Source organism: Echinops telfairi, unplaced genomic scaffold (genome assembly GCF_000313985.2).
Source record: "Echinops telfairi isolate 266 unplaced genomic scaffold, ASM31398v2 ScPeMD7_30;HRSCAF=105, whole genome shotgun sequence".
Classification (NCBI taxonomy): Eukaryota; Metazoa; Chordata; class Mammalia; order Afrosoricida; family Tenrecidae; genus Echinops; species Echinops telfairi.
In genome coordinates, this window is record NW_022103927.1 from 1,637,634 (window position 1) to 1,655,188 (window position 17,555).

The 17,555-nt window shown below is 45.2% G+C and overlaps 1 protein-coding gene across 1 annotated transcript; it reads right to left on the reverse strand.

The window, feature by feature from the left end:
• Nucleotides 1-7,594: 7,594 nt before the first annotated feature.
• Nucleotides 7,595-11,668, reverse strand: CASP14 (caspase 14). The gene is made up of 6 exons (XM_004715542.1): nucleotides 11,642-11,668; nucleotides 10,330-10,479; nucleotides 10,008-10,233; nucleotides 9,521-9,634; nucleotides 9,122-9,225; nucleotides 7,595-7,702 (listed from the first exon to the last, which is right to left on the reverse strand). Exons 1-6 carry the CDS (start codon nucleotides 11,666-11,668, stop codon nucleotides 7,595-7,597), a joined length of 729 nt encoding a protein of 242 aa, XP_004715599.1.
• Nucleotides 11,669-17,555: the final 5,887 nt, after the last annotated feature.

Consider the following 17,555-nt stretch of genomic DNA (forward strand, 5'->3'; position numbering starts at 1 on the left):
GGCTAACAGCAAAGTTAGCAGTTCAAAACCACCAGCCCACTCCAAGGGAGAAAGACGAGGCTTTCTACTCCTGCAAAGAGTTCACTCTTGGAAGCCCCCAGGAGCAGTCCTCCCTGCCCGTTAGGCTTACTGTTCGTTGGGATGGTCTCGATGGCCGTGGTTTGGTTTTGGGTTTTGCCACAGTCTTGAGGAAGCCTGTTTAGGATGTCAATGAATCTGGGTTGCCTGGTGTTTTTCTCGTGATTGGATTTCCAGGACGACGTTAAATGCTGACTGCTTGGCTACTTCACATAAAGTGGGTGACTGTGCTTCAGAAATATGACGGCTATTGAAGTTCTGCAGAGCAGTGCTACTCTGACACACATGGGTCACCAGACATTGAAGTAGGCTTGATGGCAGCGACTGTTTTGTTCTCGCTGCTGCTGTGTTCTTCAACGCAGTGCTTGTTAGTAAAGGACCCCAGTTCTTTTAGCAGAAATAATTGAATATAGGAATTGATTAAGCAGGTAGTGGAGGATGGGAAAGGCCAGAAAGCACTGGAAACAAACAAACAAACAAACAAACAAACAAACAAACTCTTCTTGCTGTCGAGTCAATTCCTAATCCTGGCAAATCCATGTGTTACAAAGTAGAACTGCTCCATAGTTGTTGGTTTTGGGGTTTTTTTGGAGGAGGGTACTGGGTGGGTTCAAATCGCTAAGGTTCGTAGTCAAATTGTTTGGCCACTTGGGTAAGGGGACCAGATTTTAACATTGGTAAAGCGGGACACCATTGATAAAACTCCTATCCTGGCGAAAGAGCCACATGGCAGCCGAAAACCGTCTACCCTCGCTTGTTGTGCATTCTTTCCAAAAATCGGGACTTTTAAAAAATGCCGCGGACGCGGGCAAAATTGTTAAAAGTCGGGACTGTCCCGCCCAAAGCGGGACGTCTGGTCACCTTACACTTGGGGACCTAGAAGGCAACACTAGGGTTAAGCCACAGATTGCTCCTGTCATTATCATCACACACATCCTGGTCCTGGGCAACCAAGGGAAGGTCGGACTCTGCGAGCTTAGAAGCGGGAGAAGAGGACACGATGCAGGTCTGAGGAGGGGGTGGGGGTGATTTAACCCCCAAACAAAACCCCCTTGTGGTCGAGTTGATTCTGGCTCAAGAGTGGAACTGCCGCAGAGGATTTTGAAGACTGTCAGCTATGCGGAGCAGGAGCACCGGTGGCTGAAAGGTTACACGTTGGCCTGCTAACTGCCAGGTCAGCATTTCAAAGCCAGCAGCCCCTCCTTTGGAGAAAGGCCGGGATTTCAATTCCTATAAAGAGTTACAGTCTGGAAAGCCTGCAGGGGCAGTTCTACCCTGCCCTACGGGGTCGCTAGGAGTCGGCATCGAATCAATGGCAGTGAGAGCGTGAATCTGTAGGGAAGCCTACCGCCATATCTTGCGGCAGCACAGTAGTTGTAGGCTTGAATCATCAACCTTAACCACCTTAGGGACAGGGAATTTTGGCTGATCATTTAGTGCTAGTATTCTTGAGGGGCCAGGATGGTGCTGGTTCTGGTGTTGCCCCACCCACACCCCCAAATAAAAGAGACTCCTGAAAACTGGGATAATTTGGTAGGATTGAAGCTGGAGCATTTAAAAACAAATTTCATTTCTTCTCTTCTGTCCTCCTGTCTTCCTCTTGTGGCAGAACCTAATGGGAAACCAATTGAGCATAATGAACCCGTCTTGAGGTCTTAGGTGTGGACCAGGGTGAGGAGGTTCCACGGGAGGGTAATTGGTTCACATAATTGGCCAGGAGTGAGGGTGACCTCATTCTGCAATTGGTCATCTGTAAGAACAACTTTTTAAGTGACTGGAATGTTTCATTCCAAATAACCCAACCGATCAGAATGAAGACAGGCCGGTTCGTGTTCTAAATTTTCACGACAAGCACTCTCTCATCAGTTGTGTCTCATGCTGTACTGGGGCCTTTGAAATGACTTAGGCCATTGGTTGCTCATGACCCCCCTTGTTAGTGGATGAAATATGAACATGATTAAGTGGACCTGCTTCTATCTCATAACCACTTATCTTCGATCACTTCAATCACTCATGGTGACCCCATTTGTGTTAGAGTACAATTGCGCTCTATATAGTTTTCAGTGATTGTTTTTTTTGGAAGTAGTTCACCAGGCCTTTCTTCTGAGGCACCTCTGTATGAACTTGAATCTTCAAACTTTTGGCCGTCCCTGAGAGCATTACCGCTTGGATTACCCACATCTCCAATCTCACGGATTCTGTGAATTTCTTTTGGACTGTGCAGAACCTCAGAGCTTCATTCATTATCAGGCCCACTTTTTAACCTGGCTCCTCTTTCGGGCTGAACCTTCTCTGGTGTGTTAATCAGCATAAGTTAGGGTACACTGCAGTAAAAAATGACTTCCAGAGCTCAGCAGAATTAACAATTAAGAGAGCAGAATTGAATTAGTCTTGGAGTTACCATTTAGTGGAGCAGTAAAATGCAGTAAATAAATAAACAATAACCATATAACTAAGACCATACAGAATTTTGAAATATGACTTGAGTTTTGAAAGTCTGTGAAAAATTGTAAGCTTTCATCTGGTCTGGGGTGATAGGGAGAGTTCCATGAAGAAATCATGTTTGGGCTGTAATACGAAGGATAAAATGAATAAGAGATGTAGGAGGTGAGTATAGGCTGGGTGAGTACAATGATGTCGGCCTCTAGTGACTGATGTAGGGTCATCTAATGGCTCATCCTCACTATGCCAATCATGCAAACGAATCCAGAGAGACCATATGTGGGGCGAGAGAGGAATTCCACTCCACATACCATTTGCACCCTGTAGAAATATCAGCTTCCCTTCTCTGATCATTCCAGACCCCAGCTGCTGGCACTGACTCCCCTCCCCCACATGGGGCCATGTCAGTGGGTATGGGCTTCCTCCCTATTTCTTAGGTCTGATAACCCAGTGGGATCACTCACAAATTCCAGGGAAGGGGCTACACAAACACAAACATATGGTGAGATCCAGATGGGGCCTCAGTACAGATCTTCCATGTCTCCAGGTGCCAAACTTACTTCCCATCCCTCCCTCCCCCACCCACCCGGCATCCCCTGGGAGAGAGCAGACAGTCACTCTCACCACCGGAAGGCTCCACTGAGATACTGTCTTCACTCGGGCACTATAGAATACATCATGTCTCCTAGAATTCAGTTAGCATTGGACTTCCAGGAGACCCCTCTTGGTCTGGTCAGCTTCCCGCTCATCAGCCCCAAGTGTTGCCCGATTCTCAGGAACCAAAGGCCAAATTGTTTACTGCAAGGGGTTTACCACACCTCAAAGGGACTTAGGTCTCGTGTAGGAGAGGCAAAGTGAGGGGGCAGAAGGAGTAAAGGGTTAGAGATGAGACTGTACAGGGACAGAAAAATCAAAGCTTCTTTTCTTTTCTTTCTCTTTATACAACAAGCGGTGGAAGACCACGGAAAGGTTTGAAGAAGTTGCATGATAGGTTAGATTGATGCGTTTGAAAACAATAACTCTGTTGGTGAGTGGTGTGGACAACAGATGGTAGACAAGGGTGGGTTTGCTGTGGCAAAGCTGCCTGGGGCCTTATTTTCATGGCCCACCTCCCACCCCAAATCTCTGGGGTTATATGGATTCTGTATTGGTATTTTAACATTTCTCTTAAGGAAAGTCTCCTCCCAACACAATTGGACAGGCTGTACAAAGCCTGGGTCAGCACCCTTGATGCTAAGCAATCTACTTCCCGGCTAAACTTTCAAATCCTCAGTTTGGGATTGAGTCATGTCCCCTCAAGTTGGGTGTTGAAATCCTAACCCCTATATCTGTAGGTTGAATCTCATTTGGGAATAGGATTTTCTTTCTTACACAAATGAGGCCATATCAGTGTAGGATGGGTCTTAAGCCTAATCACTTTTGAGATACAAAAGGAGCCCAGAAGCACATAAAGACAAAAGGGGGAAACAGCAATATCAGTAGAGATCACCCAGGCACCCAGGAAGGGAAGCTGAAAGAGATAAAGAATCCCCCAGAGTGGACACACAGAGAGGGGTATCCCCTGGAACCGTTGCCCTGAATGTGGGACTTCTAGCTCCCAAACAAATTTCTGTTCATCACAGCCACCCACATAGTTTTTCTGTTAAAGCAGTGCAAAGAACCAAGGCGCTTACTAAGTCGGGGGGAAACCCTGTTGTTGAATTGATTTAGACTCTAGAACAGAGTACAACTACTCTCTCTGGTGGCTTAGTGAGTTGCACTTTGAGCTGCTAACCACAAGGTCAGTGGTTCAAACTCTCTAGTTGCTTCTCCGGAGAGAAATGCGGCTGTCAGCTCTTGTCAATATTTCAAGTCTTGGCAACCCAAAGGGGCAGTTCTCTGTCCTGCAGAGTCACTGTGAGTTGGAATCAATTGGATGGCAGTAGGTTTGAGTTTTTCGGCTTTGGAGTCTTTATGGAAGCAGACTGCCACATCCCCTCCCTGCCCAAGTGACCACTTACAGTAGAGGTTGGCAAATCTTTTCCGTAAAGAGCCCAAACCAAACCAAACCAACCAACCCAAACTCACTGAGTTGATCATGACTCATAGCAACCCTACTGAACAGAGTAGAACTGCCCTGTGGGTGTCTAAAGGTTAAACTTTTACAGGACTAGAAACCAGTCGGTGTGTTCCAACTGCTGACCTTGTGATTTCCCCACAGCTTTGCTGTTGCTTCTTGAAAACAGCAACAGACAATCTGTAAATGAGTGGATTTGGTTGCATTTTAATAAAGCTTTATTGACAAAAGCAGAGAGCAGATTGGATTTGACCAACAGGCCATAGTTTGCCAACCCCTGGATACGAAGTTGATAGAATCCTTGGGTGGCTGGACCACAGGTTTGCACATTGTAGATGTCTAGGACCAGATCTGCCGTTCCCATATGCTGCCTTGGTTATTTCTGCACCACAGCCCGAGGAGCCTGACACCTACCACCGAAGAACTTGGTGGCAGGCGACTCCACAACTAAAAGGCTCATCTGAATCGGGAATGTCATGCCCCTGTCAATAGACAGGTATTGGTTTTCTGGGTATTGAGAGAAGAGAAACTCTGAGCCTACACCTGAGTTTAGTATAAAAGGTAATGTGATTGATTACTTGTGTCTGGCATGGGCACCGGGCAAGAGAGAGGTGGTACACTGGCCAAGTATTCGTGATCTAGTAACGAGCTGATCCCCAAGGTTCCTTACAAAAAGTCTGAGGTCTATATGTGGATAAACATCCTGGAAATGAAAAAAAACCCTTAAGATTTAGTCACCAAACATGGAAGTGTGGCCATAATTTCACAAATTTTCACTTTATCTCTCTGTATGAAAAAGACAGGATGCGATTCCTGATTTTATGTTTGGAAGCAGCTGGCTACCAGGACAGAGAATCCAAATTCACAGCTCTTTACACATCAGATCCAGAGTTTAAAGATATAGAAAAAACCAGCACATTTCCCAAGTCTTACAGCCATTTATTAAGCACCCGTTAAATTGATACAAAGATCCATTCCCTGGTCTCCAGGCATTTCCATCTTCAGTATGCTCTCGGTAGGACAGCAGCATCCATTAGAAAGAGTATTAGGAGTGGTTTAGGGGAGGAAGTAGGGGTGTCGAGTGAAGGAGAAGGGTCATTCCAGTTGGGGAAATGATGACAACAACGCTTTGGAGAAGCAATGAGTACAGACAATGACCTTGTTGGAAGAGTGAGCTCATGGTGAGGGAGACTGGAAATGAGTTTAACTGATTGTTGATAGAGGATGAAATTGTAAGGGTATGAGAAAAGAGGATGTGGGGTCTGATCCTGGTTTCTAAACAACAGGGTGTCGTTTTGTCTCAACTGTTCTAGTGAAATCATTTTTGTGGATGGAACACAGGGCAGACCAGAAGAGGGAGATGGATGACAGAAGGTCAAGGAAGGAAGCTGTTGCAAAGATGCAGACACAAGACAGACTTGAACCCAGAGAGTAAGGACTAAGGGGAGAGAAGACAAGTGTAAGAGACATTTCAAAGGTACCAGAGCTGAGCGTGGTAGCTGGTGGCATATAAAGGATGCAACAAAAGAGGAGTCAGAGATAACCACAGAATTCCAAACTTGGAGTCTGAGTTTGGGGGTGCCTGGGGAAGCTTGGACTTAGACATAATGGGGAGGAACAGACAGCTCTTAAGCCATGCGTTTCAATGACGACAGATACATTTTACAGGCTATTTGAGAAAGAAAGGTCCAGGATAGAAGAGAGACAGGGACCATAGACTTGGGAGACATTTCATTGAACCCAACTTCTAGCCCAGTGCCATCATTCTGTGGAAGTAATCTTGACGGGCTATTGAGAGCTTCTGGAAGTCTTCTAGAGGGCTACTGCTTCCAAGGGAAACCAAACCAAACTCACTGCCGTACAGTCAATACTGACTCATAGAGATCCCCTCCCTGTGGGTTTCCGAGACTGTAACTGCTGATGGGAGTAGAAAGCCCAGTCTTTCTCTCGAGGAGCTGCTGGTGGTTTTGAACTGCAGGTGGATCATAGCCCGATCCATAACCACTAAGAGAGGGAGACCTTTTAGTAGCCCATGGTGTCAGTCAGATGTTTTTTTGTTGTATTAAGATTTAGCAAGTAGTGTAAAGGAGGCTGAAGTCTACCACTGAAGTACTGTGTGGCTTTTGACAAATCACCTAACCCACTGGAGCATTTATTTCATTGCCATTAAAATAACAAAATGACAAAACAGGTGATATTTCATAGTTCACAAAAACAAAACCAATAATCCTGGGTATCAAGGGGGTGGGGCATGGCAATGCTCCCTGATTCACAAAGTGGTGGAAAAGTGGACTTGGAAGAATGAACGGATACATGAATTTTCTTCTAGAAAGGGCAGTGTCCATGGCCCTGTGTGTGTGGGGCAAGGGAGGTGCATTAGGAAGGAAAGAGACTCAGAAAAAGAGGAGTCTGTTCTTGCTGATGGAGAGAGAGGCAATGCGCTAGGAGGAGAATGATATCAATGTGCCATCTTGCAAGCCAAGGCCTTGAAGAGAGAATGATTCTTGCCTTATGGAAACTCCAGGGGTTGGGAGAGAATCATTGGGAGACAGGAGGGGGTGGGGCTCAGGACGCGATTATCATTCCAGGCAAGACTGAGGCACCAGAGGAGTTTTGATTGGAGTAGGGGTAATGAATGGGCATTGGTTTGCCAGCAGAAAACCTTGAGCTCCCGACAGTTGCGTTTGTAAGGCTGTGACTCATGAGAGAAAGAAGGGTTTCAGGCAAATAAAGGAGCAGGAAGTGGGATGAGAGAATCTTAGGTTGTGTTAATAGAGGTAGAAGGACCAACCTGGGGGAGAGTATGCTCATGTTACTATGTGTGCTTTGGGCTCGGTTGCTCGGCTTGCTCTAAGGAGGACAGAATGAGGTTGACCGAGGAGGACCAGCATGGGGAGTGTGATAGTAAGAGAGACTGGGTACTTTGGGAAGAGAAAGGTGTGTGGGAATAGTGGAAACTACCTTTAACCATCTGTGGGACAGAAAGTGTACAAGAAGGAGAACCCGCCTGGGCCCTTTCTACTTCTGCAGGTAGAGCCGTTTCCGAAGGGTGCTTAGGATTTCAGGATTCACTTTCCTCGCTTTCCCTTCTTGAATCAGCTCTCCCTCTGCCATTCGCCTGGTCACCTGCAACAACAAGGGTCGTCACCTTCGGGTTGGGCCTTTTGGGGGAGGTGGGACAATCGGTTTACGGGAAGAAAGCAAGAGAACAAGGCAGGTGGATACCCATGTCCCAAGATGAGAGACCCTTTACTGCCTCTTTCTATATCATTATATTCAATATTGAAGACCAGGTAAGCAAGATAAGGAGAAGCTTATTTCATTGGGTGAAGTCCATGTGAAACATTTCATGACAAATCAATAAGTAAGCATGGGTAACATCATGTTCCTTGCTTATTGGGTGGGTAATTTGCTCCTGATCATACCTATAAAATCATTGGTTGTACATTTGTGTTACACAGATTTTTCTTTCTCTCTTTCCTCTTACAGAAGGTTCACGGGGAGGAGACGAGCCAGTCAGGGTGCAGTATTGCACCAATGAAACATTCAACTTTCCTCTAGTTCTTTAGTGCTCCTCCCCACTTTCCCTCCCCCACTATCATGACCCCAATTCTACCTTACAAATCGGGCTAGGCCAGAGCTTGTACACAAGTACAGATAAGAGCTGGAAACACAGAGAATCCAGGACAGATAAACCCCTCAGTACCAATATAGAGAGTAGCGATACCGTGAGGGTAAGGGGAAGGTATGGGGAGAAAGAGGGAACCAATCACAATGATCTGCATATAACCCCCTCCCAGGGAGATAGACAACAGAAAAATGGGTAAAAGGAGACATTGGTCAGTGGAAGACCTGAAAAAAAAATCATAAATTATCAAGGGTTCATGAGGAAGGGAGGGGAAAACTGAGAAGCTGATACCTAGGGCTCAAGTAGAAAGAAAATGTTTGAAAATGATGGCAACAAATGTACAAATGTGCTTTACACAATGGATGGCTGTATGGATTGTGATAAAAGCTGTAAGAGCCCCCTGTAAAGTGTTTAAAAAATCATTTTATTGGGGGCTTTACAGCTCTTATCACAATCCTTCCATACATCCATTTACACAGATTTTTCTAAACCATAATAAAACTTTCAGAAAAAAGTTGTCTGCACATCGGTTAAATCCAAAGGTGAGTATTTGTAGGTAGTTATTCACAGAAGTGGGTCTGTATCTCACATACTGAAGACTTTGGCCATTCTGGCACTCTCAAAAAAAGAAAACAAACAAACAACAACAAAACAAACCTCACTGTTACTGAGTCAATGCCAACTCACAGTGACCTATAGGACAGGGTAGACCTGCCCCTGAGGGTATAACTCTCCATGGGAGTAGAAAGTCCCATCTTATTGCTGGTTGAGAGGCATCCTAGTGGATGGGGGCTGGAGGCATGGGAGGAGAACACGGAGAAAGGTTTGGAAAAATATTCAATCGCTCCCACTTTCTCCTTGTTAGATTGGACAGCACCTTTCTCCTTGTTAGATTTGATTGCTTCTTTTCAACTCACCTCTGTCAGAAGCTCCAAGATGGGTCCTCTTCTCTTAGTAAACACATCCACCAGGGTCTGGATGAAGAAGGAGCCGTTCTTGTCATGTCTATAGGAAATGTACCCTAGAAATTCCAAAAGACCACGAGGAGGTGAGATCAGGGAAACTCCAGCATTGTGGAAGGGGAAGGTGTACATCAGTAAACCTTTGGCTAGATAGGTGGATGATGAATAGAGTTGGTAGATAGATGGATGAACAGGGGGTTGAATGGATAAGTAGATGGGGGGTTGGGTGGCCTTGGGAGGAGTGACACCTGAAGATATCTTAGAGGAGAGGATCAGGGCGAGGTTTTTTGGGTGCAGGGAAGAGGAGTGGAGGCTAGGCTACAGTTGGTGCCTGGGCTAGCCAGTAGCTCGTACCCTCTACAGTGGAGTAGACATGCAGGGCATCTGTGTAGGTTGGGATGGTTTGGTGGCCATCTTCTACAATCATCTTGATTCCTCCATCTACTGCTTCTCCAGCATCCCTTTGTTCTAAAACATCAAGAAGAGGAGCAATCACAGTTTAAAAAGAGATAGACGAGGAGACAAAGCCACAGGGCAATCTAGTAGTTCAAGGAAAGGTGCATAAGGCTTAGCTGGTAGGTAGGTGGGGCCTGGGGCCTAGGATTTGGGTTCATTATCCATGAGAAAGAGAAAGAATCTCAACAAGATGGATGGACACAGTGGCTACAACAGTGGGCTAAATCGTAACAATTGTGAGCATGGCACAGGGCTGGGCAGTGGTTCATTCTGTTGTACATAGCGTTGCGATGAGTTGAGCCCTACTTGATAGCACCTGACAACAACAACATAGATCATTTGGGGCTCTATGCTCTGGGTTCTAGGTTCTTGTCTTTGTCCCCACCTCCTCGGCAGGCCTGCACGATGTACACTTTGGGTTTGGCTCTCAGGGCCTGGCAGTTCTTGTTGTTCAGGACCTCAAAGAGGTCATTCAGTTTGATCATCTGGCCATCCTCCCCCTTGAGGACGCCTTCTAACCCATGCGCCATGAGCACCACAAAGCCGCAGCTGACGGGATCAGTCCGGGCATCCATGTCCTGCTGAAATTTGTCCAGCTCCTCTTGGAATTGCTGGAGGGAGAGGAATAGCCAGACTCAGCAGGGCCCCAAAGCCTTCCCTTTGACCCAGGCCCTTGCCTCCCTGAGATGGAGCTGGTGGCACAATACCTGGGCAGTGGGATCTCTCTTTATGGTACTCTCAAATCCCAGCTGCTGGAACATCCGTTCCAGGGCATCCAGGTCAGCCTCACAACCTTCCCGGGCTTTGGTGACACACAGAGTCAGGGCCAGGCGGGCACCTGACATATCATAAGCCGCCTGAGGCAAGAGAAAACAGAACCCAGCAAAGAGAGAAAGGTGAGGCAGAAGTAGGGGATGTGATCCAAAGTGACCCAAGGTTAGGGTGCTAGATAACAATACTGAATATCAGCTAAGCTTGAATTTAAGAAAAGCTATGCTTGGGTAACCGATTGCTAGAAAAGGACATTGTGGCAGGTAAATTCGTCAGTGAAGGAAACTTTCCTTCCATGAAGTGGATTTGACACAATAATGTCAAAACTGGACTCAAACATACCAACAATCGTAAAGATGGCACAGAACCAGGAAACTGACAATAACAATGGTTGAGTATAACTACGACTCAATGATGGCTGGGTGGTATAAACAATTAAGTGCTAGGCTGCTCATAAAAGGTTGGAGGTTTTAGCCCACTCAGACATGCCTTGGAAGAAAGGCCTGGTGATCTACTTGAGGGGAAAAAAAAAATCAACCACTGAAAACGATGGAGCACAGATCTATTCTGATATCTGGGTGTACCATAAATGGGAATCAACTCAGTGGTAACTGGTATGGCAACTGGCTATTGAGTATAAGTATGTCCCAATATGGCATGCGATGTGGACTACCCAATTATTTATTATTTGTCCGACGTTCAAATTTAGAGGGGCAATCTGCATTTTTATTGGCCACATCTGGTAACCTTTACCTGGGCTCTGTAGCAGCCTTGTGGGGATGAGAACAAGTCATTGCTCCTCTCTGAGGTGCAGTTCCCAATGCAGACATCGAATGTGGGGGGGGGAGGTTTGAAGGTCTCTCCCAGTTGTCGCAGCGGGTGACTGAAGCCTCTGGCCTCATTCTCTCCAAGAACGTTCTGAACATTCCTCCAATGCTTCCTCAGAATTTCAGAAGTGAATACTAAGGTCCTTATCTCATCCTAGCTGAGGAAGGAGGATAGTGGGATGGCATTTTCTCTTCAAAAGAGCACCAGGGCCCTGAATAAGCAGTGCTAATTGTTCAACCATTGAAAGAGGATGCGTCCACTTTCCCTTGACTACCCACACCTTTACCATTCAGGGCTACCAAGTACCTTCCGGCTCAGCATTCAGGTCCCAAGTTTTCCCTCTCCAATCTTTGCCCCAATACTAAACTCTTCTCTCTCACCTCTCCATGCCCCCAACCCCGCAACCTGCACCCAGCCCACCTGCTCCAAAGGCTGAGGATCACTCATTTTCTTCTTTGACTTGGAGTGTATTCCTCAGCACCTTTGCCTGGAACCTGGAGATCAAGAAAAGAGACGAGGGTTTCCAAGGGCATTCAGAAAGGGCTCAGGGGACAAAGCAGGTGGGTAATCTGAGTCTGTGAGACTGAAGCGGAGCCCAGCAGCTGGACCTGATACATGTTAGAGTCAGACTTGGGCAGGAGATGTTACTCTATGAAGTGTCTCCTCTCGTGACACTCCGGTGGTTCCTTCCATCCCTGGATGTCCCCAGAACTCCGTGACCCTTTTCACAAAGGTATCCTTCTAGATGCTTTCTGCATGCTTCCCTTGGGACCCTAACCAGCCTCGGATGGGATCGTCTCTCCACTGAAGGCTGTGAGTTGATGGAAAGATCAAGTGGCTGCCTAGACATAAATCCCGAAGGAGCTGCTTTTGTGTTGGGTCTAAAATGAACATGTCATAAATGTAGGGGAGGACTACTTTGAGATTGTCTCTGTGGGTGTCTAGCCAGAGCATATAGCTAAGCTCTCCACTCCCATCGATTCCTTGGCCAAGTGAAATGATTTTGGCCACAAACTTGGCATTTTCTCATCCCCCTGCCTTTTAAAAACACGTCTTCCTCAGCTTGACATGCCCTTAAGGTCCTTCTTCACCAATCAAGATTCTGTTCACCTACTCATATACCTACCTACCCACCCATCCATCCAGGAGCCTTGGTGGTGCAAATGGTTAAAACCGAGAAGCGAGTGGTTTGAGCGCACACAACAGTCTGTTGATACTGTTCCCAGAAAGATTACAGTCAAGAAAGCTCTGGGGTGCAGTTTAACCTTGTCACATGGGATGGCTATGGATGAAAATGTACTTAATGGCACCTCACAATAACATCTGTCTACTTTTTCACCTGGCCAGACATCCATCCATCTGTGTACTCCACCAACTACCCGTTCCACCCTCCATTGAACTTATACAGACAACTACGTGTTCATTTGTCAATTATTTCTTTGGTGTCTTTAGTTCTTACGTCTATGACAGACATGCATTAAGCTCTCCAACAGCAGTGGGGGAGAGAAAAAAAGAAGGAGAAGAAGAAGGAGAAGGAGGTGGAGGAGGAAAAGGAGGAGAAAAAAAATGAAAATATAGAGCAGAGGTGAGGAGAGGAAAGAAAGGAGAGAGAAGAGAGAGGAACTAGTGGAGGGAGAAGATGAACCAAATGCTATTCAAAGAGAAAGAGCCTGGGCTGGGCTGAGGAGCCAGACAGACCAGAATCAAGTTCTGCCGCCGCCCTTTTCCAGCTGTGTGACCTTGAACATCTCTGAATCTTAGTTTTCTCATCTGAAAAGCACCCTGATTTCTTTACCTCTACTTCCACCAGGGCCACCAGCAAGGGGACGGGCACAGAGATGGCACGGATGTAAATTCATTGTGTGAAAAAAGAAACAAATGAACATAAGGATGGATGGGTGGGAGGATCGATGGATGAGTTAATAGATGGAAGGGAATTTCTTTAGTTCTGGCACAAACGGGTTATGGCATTTATTACTAAAAGGAGGAGGTGGCGGGGTGGGGGGGTGAAGTGGAGAGAGGGAGAGTGAGCAAGCAAGGGAGTATCTGCCAAAGTACTTACCGACTCTAGATGTAGCTGCTTCTAAAGCCAGGGCAAGTCTTACTTCTCTCCTCTCCACCAGTCAAAGGCTGGGCTCCTAGAAGTGTTCAGGCCAGTGCTGACCTGGGAGAATGGGCTGATAGCACAGGATTTTCCCAGGCCCCTGCTGAGTGGCTGGTTTATGAGTTGGGCAGTACAGCCGCCTGCCCCTTTATTGCCAGAGAGCTTTCTGTCACTCCAGCAACCTCATGATACAAATGACACACCCTTGGCACAGTCTTTAGTGAGTAAATGGAGCCAAACACCTATAGGATGAGTGAAGGCAAGGTGCAGCCGACACCCCTGGCTAAGGTGGTAAAGGTGGAGTGAACTGGTGGTTTTGAACTGCCGACCTTTTGGCTTGTAGCCGAGCACTCAACCGCAGAGCTGCCAGGGTTCTTGTATTAAAAACAGAGCATCCAATTTATCCAGAGTTTGTATCCCAGCTCAAACACAAGGGCCCCCTATGCCCCATCTCTTGATATCAACAGTCCATCATCACCATAACATTACATTCATGCCTACTCATTCCACTTTCAGCTATGCAGGTATTACCAATTTCATTATCACATCATTGAATCGTGGGAGACCAGTATTGTTGCTCCTATTCTGCATGTGGGCAAACAGGCTCAGAGAGGTGATCCAGGGTCAACCAACCAGTAAGTGGCACAGTCAGAATCCCAATCCAAGAGGATCCAGCCCCAGAGCCTGAGTACTTTACCGTGCCTACACTGTTGACTTCACACCCGCCTCTGCCTCTTTTATCTCTTCCTATGATCGGCCTCCTCTAGTTTTTCTATTTATTATTTAAAATTTCCGATTGATAGCTTTCATGCAATAAAACACACATAACGTACAACTCACCCAGTAGCTGTTTTTTTTTCTCGTAGATTCAAAGGTTTTTAGTATATTCACTTCTATGTGTACCTACCACCACCATTCATTTTAGAATATTCTCATCACCTCAAAAAGAAAATCTATTCATCCATCTACCTATTCATCCATCCATATATTTATCCTTTCTCTTTTCCATCCATGAACCAGCCCATCTTCCCATCCCCTTCTTCCCATCCCAGGTCTGGTCAACCACTGAGAGACTCGTTCTGGACATTTCACATAAATAAAGTCATACAACCTGTGGCCTTTTGTGTTTAACGCTTTTCTTTTAGCCCATTATTTTGAGGTTCATTCATATTTTGATGTGTATCAGCATTTTATGGCCAAATCATATTCTACTGTATAGATTTGCTAGATTTTAAAAATTCATTCAGCAGTTGATGTTCACTTGAGTCTTGTTGGCCTTGTGGCTATTCTGAATATTTACTGCTGTAAATATTGTGGACAAGGTTTTATGAGGGCCTCTGTTCTTACGTTTCTTGAAGAGAAAGCTAAAAAACAAACAAAGTAAACTGATTGTTTTTGAGTCAGCAAAGATCAATGTGTTACAGAATAGAAATACTCCAGTAGCGCTTTTTTGGGTGGTGACCTTCACAGGAGTGAATCACCAAGACTTTCTTCCGCCATGCTACTGGGTGGGTTCAAACAGTCAACATTTAGGCTAGCAGTCTAGTGCAAGCCATTTGTACCACGGAGAGACCTTGTTATACACATTTGTAGTTGTGCGACTTTGAGTTGATTCTGATTCATAACAGCACTATAGGACAGAGTAGAATTATCCCATAGGGTTTACTAAGCCCTAGTCTTAATGGATTAAAATGAGAATAATTATCTGCAAATAATCATTAATAATTGGAATGTATGAAGTATGAATCTAGAAAAATTGAAATCATCAAAAATTAAATTGAATGCATAAAGAGCCATATCCTAGGCACTTGTGTCTGAAATGGACTGGTATTGGCCATTTTGAGTCAGAAAATCATATGGTCTATTAGGGCATGAGTGAAAAGTTGAAGATAAAATCTTTCAAGATATATCCTGAAGTACCACACTGTCAGTAATAAGATAATATCCATATGTCTATGAAGAAGATCAGTTAATATGATCATGAGTTGAATTTATGCACCAATCACTCATGCCAAAGACGAAGAAATTAAAAATATTTACCAATTTCTGAAGTCTGAAACTAATAAAACATACAATCAAGATGCATTGATAATTTTTGGTGATTGGAATACAAAAGTTGGAAACAAAGCAGAATCATTCGTAACTGGAAAATAAGACCTTGGCAAAAGAAATGAAATGGATACTCACACGATAGAATTTTGCAAGACCAAAGACTTATTCATTTCAAATACCTTTTTGCCTACAACATCAATAGTAACTGCACAGGTGGACCTCACCAGATGGAATACACAAGAGTCACATTGACTATATCTGTGGAAAAAGGTGATAGAGAAGTTCATTCATCAGTTAGCAAAAGGCCAGGGTCAACGGTGGAACAGACCATCAACTGCTCATATGAAGGTTGAGGATGAAGCTGGCAAATGTAAAACAAGTTCACAAGAGTTTAAATACAACCTTAAATATGTCCTACCTGAATTTAGAGATCATCTCAAGAGTAGATTTGACTCATTGTACACTAATGTCCAAAGACCAGAGGTGTTGTGGGACGATATCAAAGATATTATCCATCTACAAAGAAACAAAATGTCATTAAAAAGACAGGAAAGAAAGAAATGACCGAAATGGCGTCAGGTAAGATTCTGAAACTTGCTCTTGAACCATCTGTTTGTTGCACATAAGAGTTGAAGCCAACTCTCCATCAATGACAACAACAACAACAGCAACAACAATCTTAGCAGAAGGACAGTAGCAGCTCTTTCTGCCATTGCACCACTGGGGGGTTCAAGCTTTTAGATTAGTAGCTGATTACAAACCACTTGTGCACCCAGGGACCTTTGCTGAATCATAAGGGCTGTATATGTTCAGCGGTAGTAGTTATTGCCAAATCCTTCTCCAAAGTGGCAAACCACTTTAGCCTTTCCACTCACAGGGTGTGAGAGCTCCAAAGATACACCAACACTTGACACTTTTCATCTTAGCCATTCCAGTGGGTGTGCAACCCCATTGGTTTTACAAGCTACACAAAATTCTATAGAATGGATGTGAAGTAATTTATTAGTCATCCCCCGTTGATGGCCACTTCAGGTGTTTCCAGTTTTTCACCATGATAAGCATCATTGCCACGAGCATCCTTCTACGTGCTTCTTCAAGCCCATGCTTGAGTCTTTTCTGTAGAGAGAGGTTTTCCTAGAAATGGAGTTACCAGACCAAAGGGCACACACCTCCCAAACCTTGACAAATTCAAATGACCAACTTGGAAATCCATGTATAATTCATAGCTGACCCTTGGACAGTGTGGACTTGAACTTCAGGAGCACTGAGATGATTAGTATTCCATGGTCCTTCAAATGATACTTGCAATACTTGACCTCACCGCAATAACAATAGGACAAATCTGCATCTAAGTGGAGCCCACACAGTTCAAACCCTTGTTGTTACAGTGTCATCTGTGTATGAGAATGTGCTATTTCTCTGCATCATCAACAGCACAGCACAGCACAGAGCCTCAGGTTTCCTTATGTAAAAAAAAAAATTCAAGGTGAGAATACCTACATTTTAGGCTACTATCCATCTGTCAGCTTGTCAGCTTGTGGCGGCTTGCATGTTGCTGTGATTCTGGAAGCTATATCGTCTGTAACTCACATACCAGCAACATCATGCATGCCTTTAGTGGAGCTTCCCAACCAAGACAGAGTGAGAAGAAAGGCCTTCTTATCTACTTCCAAAAACTAGCCAACAAAACCCCAATGGATCATAGAAGATTGCCCAAGACTTCAACTTGTTTAATTTGGATGCATCATCAGAAGAGACTGGTTGGTGGGGAAGAGATCACGGTTAGTAAATTAGCAGGCCGGTGAAGGTGAGATGAACCTTCGGTGAGATGGATCGACTCAATAGCCACAAGAGTGGACTCAAACATAGCAAGGATCATGAAGATGGTGCAGGATTGAAACTTACACATCAGTCCACCATGAGTTGAGGCTGCCTCAATGGTATCTAATAACAACAGGGCTACTGGGGAGATTGAGAGAGGTAGCATGTATGTAAAACACTTACCGATTCTAGTACTGTGCACATGAGAGCCATGTTATCTTGTCTCCTTTTGCATCTCTTCCTTGTCCCCTTTAGGGATTTCTTGAGGCAGCCCCGCAGCATAGAGGCAGGTTGGTTCAGGCAGTCAGGTCCTCAGGATGGGGCCATGTTTGAGCAGTTCACTCAGAGCCAGGCGCA